The 14,228-nt window shown below is 48.4% G+C and overlaps 1 protein-coding gene across 1 annotated transcript; it reads right to left on the reverse strand.

Moving 5' to 3' along the window:
* Nucleotides 1-1,511: 1,511 nt before the first annotated feature.
* LOC116995633 (C-type lectin domain family 5 member A-like) lies at nucleotides 1,512-13,733 on the reverse strand. The gene is made up of 10 exons (XM_033058489.1): nucleotides 13,542-13,733; nucleotides 12,037-12,144; nucleotides 10,620-10,739; nucleotides 8,972-9,065; nucleotides 6,753-6,841; nucleotides 5,376-5,448; nucleotides 5,284-5,339; nucleotides 4,279-4,421; nucleotides 3,529-3,638; nucleotides 1,512-2,985 (listed from the first exon to the last, which is right to left on the reverse strand). Exons 1-10 carry the CDS (start codon nucleotides 13,621-13,623, stop codon nucleotides 2,859-2,861), a joined length of 1,002 nt encoding a protein of 333 aa, XP_032914380.1. The 5' UTR covers nucleotides 13,624-13,733; the 3' UTR covers nucleotides 1,512-2,858.
* Nucleotides 13,734-14,228: the final 495 nt, after the last annotated feature.

Raw genomic sequence — 14,228 nt, forward strand, 5'->3', positions numbered from 1 at the left:
AACCAGCTCCGGAAAGTGCAGCCTGTGCTCAAAAGGAAACCAATCTGCCAGTGATGCTGTGAGCTCTGTAGCACTGTCAGTGCCACCTTTAAGGTGTTCTCTGTGTGTCCTGAGCCCTGCCTGCTGTTCTGACACCAAATCTGCAGTGGCAGTGCATCCTCCATGAAGTGCCCATTTGGCACTGAGGTGCTTCTCTTGCATTGGTACAATTCTCATTTAGAGTCAGATAAAATTGTTTCCATGTGCAGTACAGCAGGAATATCTTTAGTTTACATAAAATATCCCTTGTGTCTGCAATGTCTATTCATGTCAGCCTCTGCTTGGTTACTTCTAGGCAACATCTTCTGGCATTTTTAATGGTTTGGGGTGGTTTCTTTTAAGAACCTTACCTTCATTCATTGTTTTCTCCTGAAATAAAATCAAAATCCCTTGGTTGTGAATTTTGCCAAGATACTCAGAGCATTTGTTCCACCAAGTGTATCCTGAATTCCACAGGTGGCTTGAGACACACTTGGGATACAGGTCCATAGAAACAGGACAAGCCCTGAGCATCAGCTCTTGGAGCTGTCCCTGTCACAGGTTCTCCTTGCTAAAGGTCACTGATGGAGCCAGTCCTGTGTCCAGGATGTGCCCTCTGGGGCTGCTGCTGCCAGCCTGGCCTGTCCCAGGCAGTGTCACTCATTGCCCAGCTGCAGCAAGAATTAAACCAGCCTGGCATTCTCTGAGGCACTGAGCACAGAAGCAGCGAGAGCTCAGGTTGGGATTGCTTAGGGATTGCCTGGCCTCGGCATCAGCATTAGACCCTGAGCCCACCAGAGTGAGGAGGAAATGTTTCACCCTTCCCTGGCAGTAGGGATGCCAGAGGTAATCCAAGAATCACAAGCTCTAAAGGGTAAGTTTATTGTAAAATGCAGATCACAAGATCAGAGAAGCGTGAACAAGAGCAGCACAGAGGCAGAGGAAACAAAGCACTTCCAATCAAACTTCTGCCCTTGCTAGGGATTTCCTTGCAAGCCAGAGCTGCTCCTAAGTCCTGAGACTTCCTGTGGCTTTCTGGGTTTGATGGGGTTTGTGTAGTTCCACAGAGGCCCCAGGGTGGCTTCCCCTTCCCACCCCTCTGGTGCACAGCTGCTGCCTCTGCTGCCTGCTGAAGGCTCCCAGTGAGGGCCAGTGGCTCCCAGGGAAGAGGCTTTTCCCTGGCCCTGCCTTCAGGAGAGCCCACTTGAGCCCAGGGGGCACATTCCAGCAGCTGCAATATGAAAACAGAAGGGCAGAAATCTATAACACAACACAGAATGCTCTCCCAGCCTCTCCAGTAAAGTGATTGCAAGCAAAGAGCCCCTCCAGCTCAGCTTCCTTCTGGAATAACTCTGCACATCCTGGGCTCTGACACTGACATTGTTCTGCTACAGCTCCATGTTCTCCCTCTGTTCCTTGCAGATTGAAAGTCAGGCAAAGAAGTGCAAATCCATTTCCAAAGTATCTTGATGAGAGCAGTTAGTGAGGAGGAAGGCTGCTGTGAGGAACATCAAAAGGTGCTTTCAAGTCAGACAGAGACAGCTTTTCCTGTAGGATTCCATTTTCCCTTCCAATGGCCACAACATGCTGGGTAGAGATTGTTTGACAGAGCAAATGTTTTCCCAGTGGTAAACCAGGCCAGCAGTGTCACTTCCTCAAGGACTTCACAGAGCTTTCTCCATCCTGCAGCTGATGGAGAGAGCCATGAAAGGCACCAGTAAAGGAGGAATGATTCTGCCTCCAAGGACACACTAAGAAGGAAAATTCTTGGAGTCACAAAAGGCCCAGGGTCCCAAGAGCCACTGAAGCACATGGGGAGAGCATTGGTGACATTCCCTGTCTGCTGATCACAGCTCAGTTTTCCTGGTGCTCCCTATTTCTGCTGTTGGCTTGAATTTTTCTGAGCAGGAAAAGCTCTCAGGAATCATTTCCTCCTGTGCTCAATCTCCAAGGAAAAGAGGGCAGAGCACGGTGTGGCCATTCCCTGGGGGTCACTCTCACACTTCTCACCAGCTCCTTCACAGCTCACTGTGCCTTTCATTGTTCTGTTTTCTGTCCAGCTCAGCTTCTCTTGGCACTCTGCTCTTCAGGCCTTGCTGGTCTCTGCTGCTCTCCATCCTGTGCCCTTTCCAAGCAGATCCCAAATCTGACACTCCTTCCCTTCCTCACACAGGACTGGGGCTGATTTTATGCCCAGAGCTGTGCTGCTGTAGGATCCTTTCCCTTCTGCTGATTCCCATTTCCACCACAGGCTCTGGGATCCCATGTGCTCATGGAACACTCTGGGACAGCAGAAGGTTTATCCACACCCACCCCTGACTTTGTCCTGTCCATCCTGGCAAGGACTGGCCTTGCCCTTCCCCACCAGATCCCAACCACAAATCTGTGCTGCCCTTCCCTTGTGGCTGCAGGCAAGGCCAGGCTGTGACCAGCTGGGGAAGGGTCTCCTTGGGCACAGGCAGGGCTGGGAACACTGGGCTGTGCATGGATGGGACTTGCAGAGCCAGGATCTGGTTGGGATCAGCCCTGGCCCCAGCCTGGACTCCTCTCCCCTGGCACTGCCTGCCTGCAGGTGCCACCTGTGGCATGAGACAGTCCCAGACTGCTCCTGTGTGCCAGAGCCAGCTCTTCCAGAGGGGATCCAGCCAGGCTCACACAGCATCAGGGAAAGGCTGGGCTGAGCTTGGCCATGAGTCTGGAGGGGGCTGCAGGAGTCCCTGGGAGCAGAGATTGGGCAGGTGAAGAGAAATGAGACACATCCCATCCACGTTTCCTACAGCAAGCTGGGATATCATATCAGCCTGGAGCTCTTGTTTTTAGCTCTCCTTCTTATGCCTTTTTCAAATTGTTACAGTTTTCTCACACATGTTTTGTGTTGTTTGGGTTCCACTACAAGGTGCAGCTCCTATTTCACCACGTCCAATCACCGTGCAGTCATAGTCGCTGTAACGTTTCTCTATTCGGAACCTGATCAGGAGAGAAAAGTCAAACGTGATTCCATTCCTGACATGCACTGAAAGGCAAAGTGGCACCTGCTGAGCTCAGTTACTCTCACGGCCATTAGGAACTGCCTTGATGCAATCTCCCTCCCATTCCACTCTTTTGCCCCCCACATCTCCACAAAAGTTTCTGGGCAATGCTTTCCCATGCAGAAACATTCCCCTGCTTTGCTCCCCTGCAGCCAATGGTGCTGCCATCACCCTCTCTCTTGTCCCTGCCTCCTGTCTCCTTCCTTCCCCAGGGAACTGCATCCACTCCCATCCTTCCTTGCCCAGCACAACTACAGCTGTGTCCTCTCCTGCCATCCTGACAGGACAGCCCTGTGCTCCCTGGCACTGAAAGGCTCCCTGGCCTTGGCACAGCCATGTGCTCAAGCACCTGCATCTCCAGGAATCAGCTTCCCCCAAAGCACAGGCCCTGATCTCCCTTGGGCTCTCTGCTCTTTGCTCTGCCTTTGGCATTTTCCCTTCCCAGACACTGCATGGCAGGGACTTGCTGGAATGAGCTCACATGGCTGGGTCATGCTCCACGTTGTTGATCCACTTCCACTTCTGCTCCTCTGGAGAGTATCTGAGACCAAGGAAGTAGAACCCATCTTGTGATTCTGAGAGAAGGTAACTCTGGAAAGGAAGCCAACAATGGGAATACAATGAAACAATGGAAATGACATTTTCTTCTTCAGCAGAGGCACAGAAGTCTCAGTGCTAAAGTCACAGAACAGAGAGTGCAGTGTGCACCCAGCTACAGCCACTCTGCCCAAGGCTCCAGAGCATGCATTTCTCCATTTTAGCAGCCCCTTATGAGTATAAAAAATGTAAAAATACACCTGTGCTGCCATTAAAGCTGTATTTTTTTTTCAAGAGGTGTGACTCAATACCGGGGTACACTTTTCCCTTCTGGTGAGGGTGGCAAAGCCTTCTCAGGGTTTGTCACAGCCATGGCTCTCACAAAGGAGTGTCTGTTCAACCTCCTTGGCCTGTGAGTAAATCCCTGTAGAACCCCAGCCAGCTGGGCAGGGAGTTTGCTTCTTCCCATGGCATCAGGCCTGGCCACAGAAGCTCCCAGGGCCAGCACTCCAAGGCCCAGGAGGCCTCTCCCTGGGCAGGGCTTGGCTCCCACTGCCAGCACTGGGGTGTCCATGGCTGGCAGCACGGCCCAGAGCCCAAGGACATGTGGCAGGAGCTGGCACAAGTGTCACTGCTCAGCCCTTTGCCAGGCAGCTCCAGCCCCTGAGCAGCTGCCCCAGCACTTGGATCTCACCAGCTCTTCCCTGCTCTCAATGATCACCAGGTCTGAGCCCATGGCAGCGCATTCTGCACGGGAGGAATTCCAGTCCTTCTTTCTCTGCTCTGGAGAAAAGAAGTAGCATTTTCTCCCATGTTTTTTCCATGCTGGGGGACAGCCTGCAGAAGGGAAGAAGAGGTGTGGAAAATCCATGTTCACACTGACCAAAGGATGCCATGACAAAAGAGAGGTCAGAGAGGCAATTGCAGCCACACAAATGCCTGTGTGCTCCTGCTCAGAATTGGCACCAGAGCACCAGGGATCCCCCACAGGCTCTGCAGCTGATCCCAGCCCAAAATCACCAGGCAGGAGCCAGACAGGGAGCAGCACAGCAAACATGATCCAGCCTTTGCCATCCTTGCTCAGGCCAGACAGAGAAATGCTCAGGGCACAAAAGCAGCTCTCCCATTGCCAGAGTCTGCTTTGCCTGATGCACAATTGGGCAGCAGAGGTGCTGCTGAAAGCACCAACATTTGTGTGCATTGCCAGGCAGGGCAGCAGCAGGAGCAGAGAGGGGGAGCAGGAAAGGGGGATGGCATTCAGGGAGACAGGGCCTGCAGGAGACACTTGGGTTGGACATCCAGCAGCTCCTAAAACCACATGGAATTGCACTGAGATCAAAGGCTGGCAATGGAGGGGCCTTGGCAAAGCAGCACAGGCACATTGTCCATCCTGCTCCCTGCAGGGCTGGCTACCAGAGGCATTGTTCCTCCTGTCCCTGCCCTGCCTCACACTGCTCTGCTCTGGCAGCACAGAGGCATCACTTCTGCCCTGTGCAGCAGGAATGCAGAGCTGAGCCAGCCCTGCTTCCAAAGGAGGTGCAAATGCAAACCCTCCATGGGCTCCAGAGTTCTGACATGGCAGAGGGGTTGTTTGTTTTCCTTCTGAACAAATCCTCACACAGTTCCTTTGCTGTCCCCCTTAACAGTCAGTCCCACAGGCTCCTGGCAACTCCCTTTGGAATGACAGAGGATTGCCTACCTGGTGCCTCTCCACGCCTGGAGGGTGACTTTGTTGAGTCCTGTTGGTTGGTGGAACTCAGTATTGTTGAGTCTGTTTGTCTGGTAGGGTACCACGGTGTTGAGACATTTTGGCTGCTGGAGGGCCATGTTTTTGAGCCTTTTTGGCTGCCTGCAGTTGGAACATCTGGAAATAAGAACAGAATTTCTGCTTGTAAGCAATGACCACTATACCATGAACTGTCAGAGCTGTGTTGAACCTCACTCACCCCCCATCCCCTAACACAGAATGCCAACTCTGCCTCGTTGCTCATGATGCTGCTATAAAAGTTATAAAATCATCAGGTCACGTTCCACTGCGAAAAAGTTAATTTATACAAGTTGTATCTTAATAATGATTTTGTTTCTCGAGTTCCATCTGGATGTCAAGCTTCTTTGTGTATTTTCTTTTCTGGTCACCAAGGCCATACTGAACCCACAAAGGAACTGTAACTAAAGCCACACCTGGATTCAAGTCTAAGGTCTCGTCTCTCATGGTAAAGTTAAAGCTGCATTAAATGCTAATTAAACGTGGTTACTTTGTGCTGGTTTAGAAGTTGATTTTAATTTCTCCCATCCCCTGGTGTTTGACACTTTATAAATGTCAGGGTAATGTCACATGTCAACCCTGAACTCTTTGCCTTGAACAAGAACAATGAATTTCCTCCCCAGCTCTATTTTTTAAGTTCCAAGGGGCCAAGGCTTTGCCAGGTCTTCCCCATGTGCTTCTCTGAGCAGGTGGCAAACTCTGGCATTTGAGAGTGATTGGTTGTGGAAGCTTCTTAAGTGTTCTCTGCTATCAAAGGATGGAAAGAAGAAATGGCATCTGAAATTTAAAATTGATGTATTGAAAACATTCAGAGAAATTTTCAAATGGATTTTTTTTTCTGGTGGCGATAACAATAATTTTTCGTCAAAATGTTATTTAATGATTCATGTAACTTAACAAGAGTAATGAACTCAATGCAGAGACTGAGGAGAAGGTTTTTACTAAAATAAGAAGCAAATAAATTCCTTTAAATTCTGACTGTGATGCTTCCTTCAAGTGAGTTGTAATTCATAAGTTTTGTAAGATTTTTGCTGTCATGTCTTGGCACTATGAGGCAAAATCATCACCTTGAAAGATTCTCAAAGATTGCAATCACAAGACCAACAGGCATTATTTGATCTTGACTGGTTTCCTCAAAACATTTGTACCATAAATTCCTCAGTGTCTGCACATTGTCGTTTTCTCTTTTGACACACCATTTATTCTTTTGGACTTTTGAACATTCAAACCCATTGACTTTTCTGCAGATTTCCCCCTACATCCATGGGTAGCCAAAAGCTGCTGTCCTTGACCTTCCCACCAGACTTCTGCTCCTCCTGGCTTGGGATGTCATGGCCTGGCCACCAGGCAGTGGCAGAGAGACACAAATTAATTGCCAGGCTTCCATTTTCAGCAAGGCTTACCTGGGACTGTCCAAGACAGAGTGAGGGCCAGCACAGCCAGAACCAGGACAACAACCAGCACAGCAATGTGTGCTCTGGAACAAGGCCTTCTACCTGCAAGGGACAGAAAAAGAAAGGTGTGGGCAACAGCTGGACAGAAGAACCTTCCCTCTGCATTCCAAGCTGCCCTTTTCAGGCTCACAGTGGGACTCTGGAGATTTCCAGATTTCCATGCTGGAGCCAGGCTCAATGTCCTGGTGCTTCCCCACTGGCTCTGGAGCCCTGTGCTCAGGGAGCTGAACAGATCCCAACCTAACAATGGATTCAGGAGAGGTGAAAAGCTGGAGAGTCATCAATCAGGAAGGGGGATTGGTCCAGCCTGTTTCAGGAAGTACAGAAGGTTCTCCATACGCAAAGATTTCAGTGGGAATAGTTCAGCCTAAATAAGCCCTTGGCTTTGCAGGTTTGTCATTCCTGCAGCATTAAAGCTTTCCTAGAGCAGGAGGTGGCAGCTGTGAGGACATTGTGCTGGCAGTAACTGGGGGAGGACACATCCTATGTGTCAGCAGCAATTCCCAGCTGAAGATGGCAGATTCCTTTGGCTTTGGTGCCCAGGGCAGATGGAATGTGGCAGGAGCAGTGCCATGCCCAGCCTGATGTGCTGGTGAGCCCCAGACTGAGGGGGAGCCAGCAGTGCCCTGGCAGCCCAGAGGGTAAAGCCTGTCCTGGCCATCAAACACAGCCTCAGCAGCCCCTGGGAGAGGGGATCATCCTGCTGTGCTCAGGATCCCCTCGATGGGATCTCCTGGAGCCCCAGGGGCACCTCTGGGCCTCTTGGCATTGGACACCAGCTGGAAACAATCCCCATAAAGCCACTGGCTCCTGCCCCTGCATGGCAGAGAGCAGAAGGGAGACGGGCAAGGGGAAAAGTGGGAAAACTCCTGGGCTGGGATAAAGACAGTTTACTAGAAAAAGAGAAACCTGCATGCAAGCAAAGCAAAGCAGGGAATTCATGCCCTCTTCCCATGGGCAGGCAGGGTTCCAGGCAGGCCCAGGAGAGCAAGGCTCCAGCACAAGTGACAGTGACTTGGGAAGACTGAATTGACTGGAAAACTGCCAGGCTGTGTCACTGAGGTGACTCTGGCACTCAGTATTTTGTCTGGATGGGAGTAAGATGCACCATCCATCACAGCTGGGTGCTATTTAAAGAGCACTGGCTTGTGACCTGGAAGGCTCCTCTGGGATTCCTGATGCCAACACATTGCATTTTCATCCTATCTGGTGAAATAAAGGGCACTAATTAGACTGAGTTTAACAGTAATGAAACATTTAGGACTCATGAAAATTAATTCAAATTTAATTATCAATTATTATTCATGCTCCAAACCTGTCTCCCAGATCCAAGGGAATTTGTTGCTATTCTCTCCCAGTGAAGCTGCACTGAGAACATGTTCCTGGTCTCCCAAGATTCTTGGTGTCATTTGGTATCAGAAGTGTTTTCTGCAGAGTTTTTTGTGTAAGGCCATTTGTGTCATTGAGTTTCTAAACTTAATTTGCATTATTTAGTCAGAATCTGGGATTGATCATGGAAGGGTCTCAAGTTTGGTCAACTATCAAAGGATGGAAAGTAACAAAGATAATCATCTGAAATTTCAAAATGATTCCTTGAAATTTTTCAAAGGAAGTGCCACATTGCTCTGATTTTGATTTCTTTTTTTTTAAATTGTTTTTAATACAGATGGTGATGTTTACTTTCTCTAAAATATCATGTGTTGTTATAAAGTGAGTATGCATATAGAAATTGAGCACAAGGCTTTGATTTGAAGAAGGTGACAACAACTCCATTTAAAATGTCACCTTGAAATTTGCTGTCTTTATCAAGTTAACTTTTATACTTAATTATTTTAGGATTGAAATATTCACCCATATCCCAATTAAAAGTGCAATAGGCATTATCTGATTTTGTTTCTTTCAAACATTTCCATAATAAATTCTTCAGTGTTTGAACACTGTCAGTTTTCTATCAGGTTTTGGCTTCTCAAAAATTTTTATTTTTTAATATGACCCTTCAAACACTTCATTCTCAGATAAATTTCCTCTTACAGCCATGGTTGGCTGAAAACTGCCATCCTTTACCTTCAAACCAAACCTCTGTTCCTCCTGGCCTTGGATGCCATGGCCTGCACCTCAGTCAGTGGGACAGAGACACAAATTAATTGTTGTTATTACATTTGGAGCACTTACATGGGAGCATCTGAAACACAGCAGTGAGGAGGAGCAGGATTATCTCAGTAACCAGGACAGCAACTCGTGTTGTGGAACAGCAGCTTTTTCCTAGAGAGAGACAGAAAAAAGGAAAGATTAGGGCAGCAGCTGCAATAAAGCCCCTTCCCTCTGCATCCCAAGGTGCCTTTTCAGGCTCCCACTGGCAATCTGGAGCCTTCCAGCTTTCCCTGCTGGAGCCAGGCTCAATGTCCTGCTGCTTCCCCACTGGCCCTGGAGCCCTGTGCTCAGGGAACTGAACAGATCCCAGCCCAGCAATGGTTTGAGGAGAGGTGAAAAGCAGGAGAGTCCTCCCAGCCTGGATTGCACAAGGACACACAGAGGGTGGGTGGGTGAGAGAGGGGCTGCCTGAAGGGGAGGGGGCTCAGTAAAGGGGAGCTAAAAAGGGCTGCTCTGAGAGATTGGCATCCAGGCAGGATGGGTGGCTCTGCAGGAAGCATTCAGCAGAGAAGGGCATGGTAGGGAAGATGAATTAATCCCTTGTGTCAGGATTGACTGAGTAAGAACTGGGCAGATCTGTCAGTTCAAGGCAGCTCCTTGTGAGAGCCTCAAGAACTGTAAGATGTATGGCCTAAATACAGCATGGATATACTGACAAATCCCAAGGGATATCTGCTGGGAGATAATGCTAATGCTGTTTGTTCATCCCACTCTTAGAGCTCTCTTTCCATGCAGGCAGTAGCAGGTAACAGATCTGATGTGAATTCACAATAAGAAAATAAAAAGAAAGTTCTAGAGGATCTCTGGGAACATCAGCTCTGCTGTCCTGAGCACACATCAGCAGAGTGGTTCAGGTTTGAATTGACCTTCACATCCCCAAGTCCAACTCCCAGCTCAGGAGTTGGCCAGAGCAGGATGTGCAGGACCACAAAATAAGACACAGAATGTTCCATATTTATGTAACGCTCAAAACCATCCAGGTATCAAGCACTGGGCCCCCTGGCTTCAATCTCCACACAGCTAAAGTTTTCTGTCAGTTTAAATGAATTCTGCTGGCTTCTGGAATTAACATCAGTGATGTTCAATTTGTGAACACTGCATTGGATTTACTGTCAAAGCAAAAAGAGCCAATTAGAACAAGAATAGAGATGGTTAAAGGATGCCATGACAAAAGAGAGGTCAGAGAGGCAATTGCAGCCACACAAATGCCTGTGTGCTCCTGCTCAGAATTGGCACCAGAACACCAGGGATCCCCCACAGGCTCTGCAGCTGATCCCAGCCCAAAATCACCAGGCAGGAGCCAGACAGGGAGCAGCACTGCAAACATGACCCAGCCTTTGCCATCCTTGCTCAGGCCAGACAGAGAAATGCTCAGGGCACAAAAGCAGCTCTCCCATTGCCAGAGTCTGCTTTGCCTGATGCACAATTGGGCAGCAGAGGTGCTGCTGAAAGCACCAACATTTGTGTGCATTGCCAGGCAGGGCAGCAGCAGGAGCAGAGAGGGGGAGCTGGAAAGGGGGATGGCATTCAGGGAGACAGGGCCTGCAGGAGACACTTGGGTTGGGCATCCAGCAGCTCCTAAAAACCACATGGAATTGCACTGAGATCAAAGGCTGGCAATGGAGGGGCCTTGGGAAAGCAGCACAGGCACATTGGATTGCCTACCTGGAGCCTCTCCATGGCTGGGGGGTGACTTTGTTGAGTCCTCTTGGCTGGTGGGGGACAGTGGTGTTGAGACATTTTGGCTGGGGGAGGTCAATGCTGTGGAGTCCTGTTGGCTGCCTGCTGTTGGACCACCCAGAAATCAGAATACAGATTGTACTTGCAAGGAATGACCCCTGTGGCACACAGTGTCAGAGCTCTGCTGCACCTCTTGGGCTCCCCCATCACCCAACACAAAATGCCAGCTCCCCTCTTTGCTCATTCCCTGCAAACAGCCCCCAGAGCTGCAGCACACACCAAGGTGTGGCCTTGGTTCCAAAGGGCCAAACTCTGGAACTGAGCCAGAACTGCTCCAGCCCTTCTCAGAGCAAAGTGGATGTGAGCACAGCACACACAGATCCACAGCAATGAGAGACAAATGACATCACTGCACATTTTGTGCTCTATTCAATGCAGCAAATTCCACCTCCTTAGGTTGTCCTATTTGTTTATTATTTGTTTTTAATTTGCCCTGTCTCAGGTATTGCCCATTTGACACACATCAGAGCACTATCAGATATGTTCCCTGTACTCTTTGCCTTGAAATACAAAAAGCAATTACCCCACCTAAGCCTGTGTTTTACACCAAACACATTAAAGGTTTTGACAATTGTTCACCACTTCTGAGAAGTTGGGAGACCCCGGGATGTGAGTGGGGTTGGTTGTGGAAACCTTTCAGACTGACTCAATAATCAAAATTTGGAATGAGACAACAAGCAATATCTGACATTTAAAACTTCTCAATTGACAACTTTCAAAGAATATACCACATGGCTCTAATATTTATTATGTTTTTCAGGGAGATATAATTATTTTTTTTCTGTGGAACGAATGTATCTTTCTAGGTAGCTCAGATACTGTTGTGAGATCAGTGATATCCATTCAGACACTGAGCACGAGGTTTTTCTTTCAGAAAGGTGACAAAAATTCCTTTAAGGTGTAACTTTGCCATCTCTCTCAAATGAGCTTTTATTCAGAATTATTTTCAGACTTTTGGTATCATACCTGGGTGCCATGATACAATATCAACATCTCAAAATATTCTCAAGGATTACAATCACATTAAGGATAAGCATTATCCGATCTAGACTTGTTTCTTTAAAACATTTGCATCGCCAGTTCTGCAGTGTTTGAACATTGTCAGTTTTCAAGTGGGTTTTGGATTTTTATCTGATGGATTTTAAAACTTTCAAACCACTTCCCTTTTTTTTGTTTGTTTTTTACACATTTCCTCTTCCAGCAATGCTTGGCTAAAAACTGCTGTCCTTTGCCTTCACACCACACTTCCACTGCCCTGGCTTTGGATGTCCTGGCCTGCACCTCAGTCAGTGGCACAGAGACACAAATTCCTGGCCAGGGTTACATTTTTAGCAGGACTTACCCCTGAGTGTCACATACAGGGCTATGACCACTACGAGGATCATTACAGCCAGGACAGCAGCCAGTGCAGCAACTCTGGAACTCAGAGCTCTGGAGCAATGGCTTTTACCTGGAGAGGAGCAGAAACACAGATCTGGGCAGCAGCTGCAATAAAGCCCCTTCCCTCTGCATCCCAAGGTGCCTTTTCAGGCTCCCACTGGCAATCTGGAGCCTTCCAGCTTTCCCTGCTGGAGCCAGGCTCAATGTCCTGCTGCTTCCCCACTGGCCCTGGAGCCCTGTGCTCAGGGAACTGAACAGATCCCAGCCCAGCAATGGTTTGAGGAGAGGTGAAAAGCAGGAGAGTCCTCCCAGCCTGGATTGCACAAGGACACACAGAGGGTGGGTGGGTGAGAGAGGGGCTGCCTGAAGGGGAGGGGGCTCAGTAAGGGACAGCTGAAAAGGGCTGCTCTGAGAGATTGGCATCCAGGAAGGGAACCAGCTCTTTTCTGGAAGGTAGGGATAAGTATTGGATAAGATTTGTGCAAAAATAAGAAAGCAGCTGGCAGGCATTTCCTAGAAAGGCACAAGAGTAGATACATAAAAATGTTATTGAAACTGTATAAAAACTTGAAATTATAAGGAAAGTGAACAATTCAATCAGGTGACATCTACTGTGGTTCTCTGTCAAGTTAACTGTGAATTCACTTGTTGAAAGGGGTGATAAAACCCTGTTTCCTGAGGTGTTCCTAACTCCACACGTCTGAAAGGCCATGCAGAGGGTTCACAATTTCATCAGAGAGAATTACAGGACATCAAGGAGTAATTTCGGTCAGAGTGAAAGGAGGAATAGAAAGAAAGAAAAATGAAAATCAAATACAGGAACCCATTGTATGAAACCTGATTTTTGAAAGATATTTTTATGAAGACATTGCAAAACCAGTGCAAACATTTATGCAATAACTTTAAAGTAATTACAGAAGGATAAATCCTCAGTTAGAGTTCTGCAAAGTGTTTGACCCTAAATCAGACTAAACCTGTCCATGAACCATTTCACACCTGTGCATTACACCAGCAGTTGGTACAGCCAGAGCAGCAGGAGGAGCCCTCAGGCAATGCCTGCTGTGCTCAGGGAGCAGGAACAGCTGTGCACCAGATGCTGCAAACTCCAGCAACAGCAGCCACTCCATCCTCAGCACTCTGCTGCAGGAATCTCAGTCTGCTGGGGGACACCAGGCCTGGGGCACGAGCAATGGATGCTCAGCTCTGGAATAGTCTCCAAAATGGATAAAAACTGCTCCTCATATCACACCAGAGACACTGCCTCACACTTGCACCTTAGCAAGAGAAAAGTAGATCTGATAACAACTTGTCTTTGTAAATATAAACAACCCTATCTGGACACTGCACCTGCAGTTTTCCAGCACTGGCCCTCATGCTTCCCTTGTGCTCCAAGGAACTCTCTCAACAGATGTGGGAGAGAGAGGCTGGAGAATGCAAAGAAAGCTCAGTGCTCAGCACTGGACCTACCTTGGACATCAGGGACCGTCTGGATTCTGGGTCTGGTTGGTTCAGGGAAGTTCGAGTGAGCATAATGAACATTTTCTGCCATTCTTGTTCCACTCCCTTCTTTCTTCTCTCAGCTGTTCTGAGAGTGATGCTCTGGGCTGGGTACAACTCAGAGCTCCCTCCTCTTTCTAGCCCTCAGCAGGAAGTTCTTGACCTTTCCGGTTATGCATGAAATTCTAATGAAAAGAGAAGTTAAATTCTTCATCATAATTGGATGGCACAGCGTTTTCTGCCAGTGACATGAGGAAATATAAGCTCATGATCTCCCTGAAGTCACTTGTGTTGGGAAGTGCTTCTGCCATTGGAAGTGTCTTGAGTTCCCAAAGCTTCACACACCCCCACACAAGCAGTGCTTTGTGTTTTGGAAAGAAAAGCTTTATTCCATGCAATGGAAAGGAGATGAACTGTACAGGGGCCCAGCACTCAGCCCAGGCAGTTGAGTGGAGCTCTCTGGGGCACCCAGAGCACATCAATAGATCTGCCCTTTCCTGTGCTCAATCTCCAAGGAAAAGAGGGCAGAGCACGGTGTGGCCATTCCCTGGGGGTCACTCTCACACTTCTCACCAGCTCCTTCACAGCTCACTGTGCCTTTCATTGTTCTGTTTTCTGTCCAGCTCAGCTTCTCTTGGGATTCAGTTCTTCAGGCCT

This window comes from Catharus ustulatus, chromosome 4 (assembly GCF_009819885.2).
Source record: "Catharus ustulatus isolate bCatUst1 chromosome 4, bCatUst1.pri.v2, whole genome shotgun sequence".
Lineage (NCBI taxonomy): Eukaryota > Metazoa > Chordata > Aves > Passeriformes > Turdidae > Catharus > Catharus ustulatus.

Coding starts and splice junctions, on each gene's coding strand:
- LOC116995633 (XM_033058489.1), bottom strand. CDS start 13,623: ATGGCAGAAAATGTTCATTATGCTCACTCGAACTTCCCTGAACCAACC. Junction 5,449..6,752: donor TCTGTCTTGGACAGTCCCAG/GTAAGCCTTGCT, acceptor TCTTATTTCCAG/ATGTTCCAACTGCAGGCAGC. Junction 4,422..5,283: donor CAGGCGTGGAGAGGCACCAG/GTAGGCAATCCT, acceptor TCCCTTCTGCAG/GCTGTCCCCCAGCATGGAAA.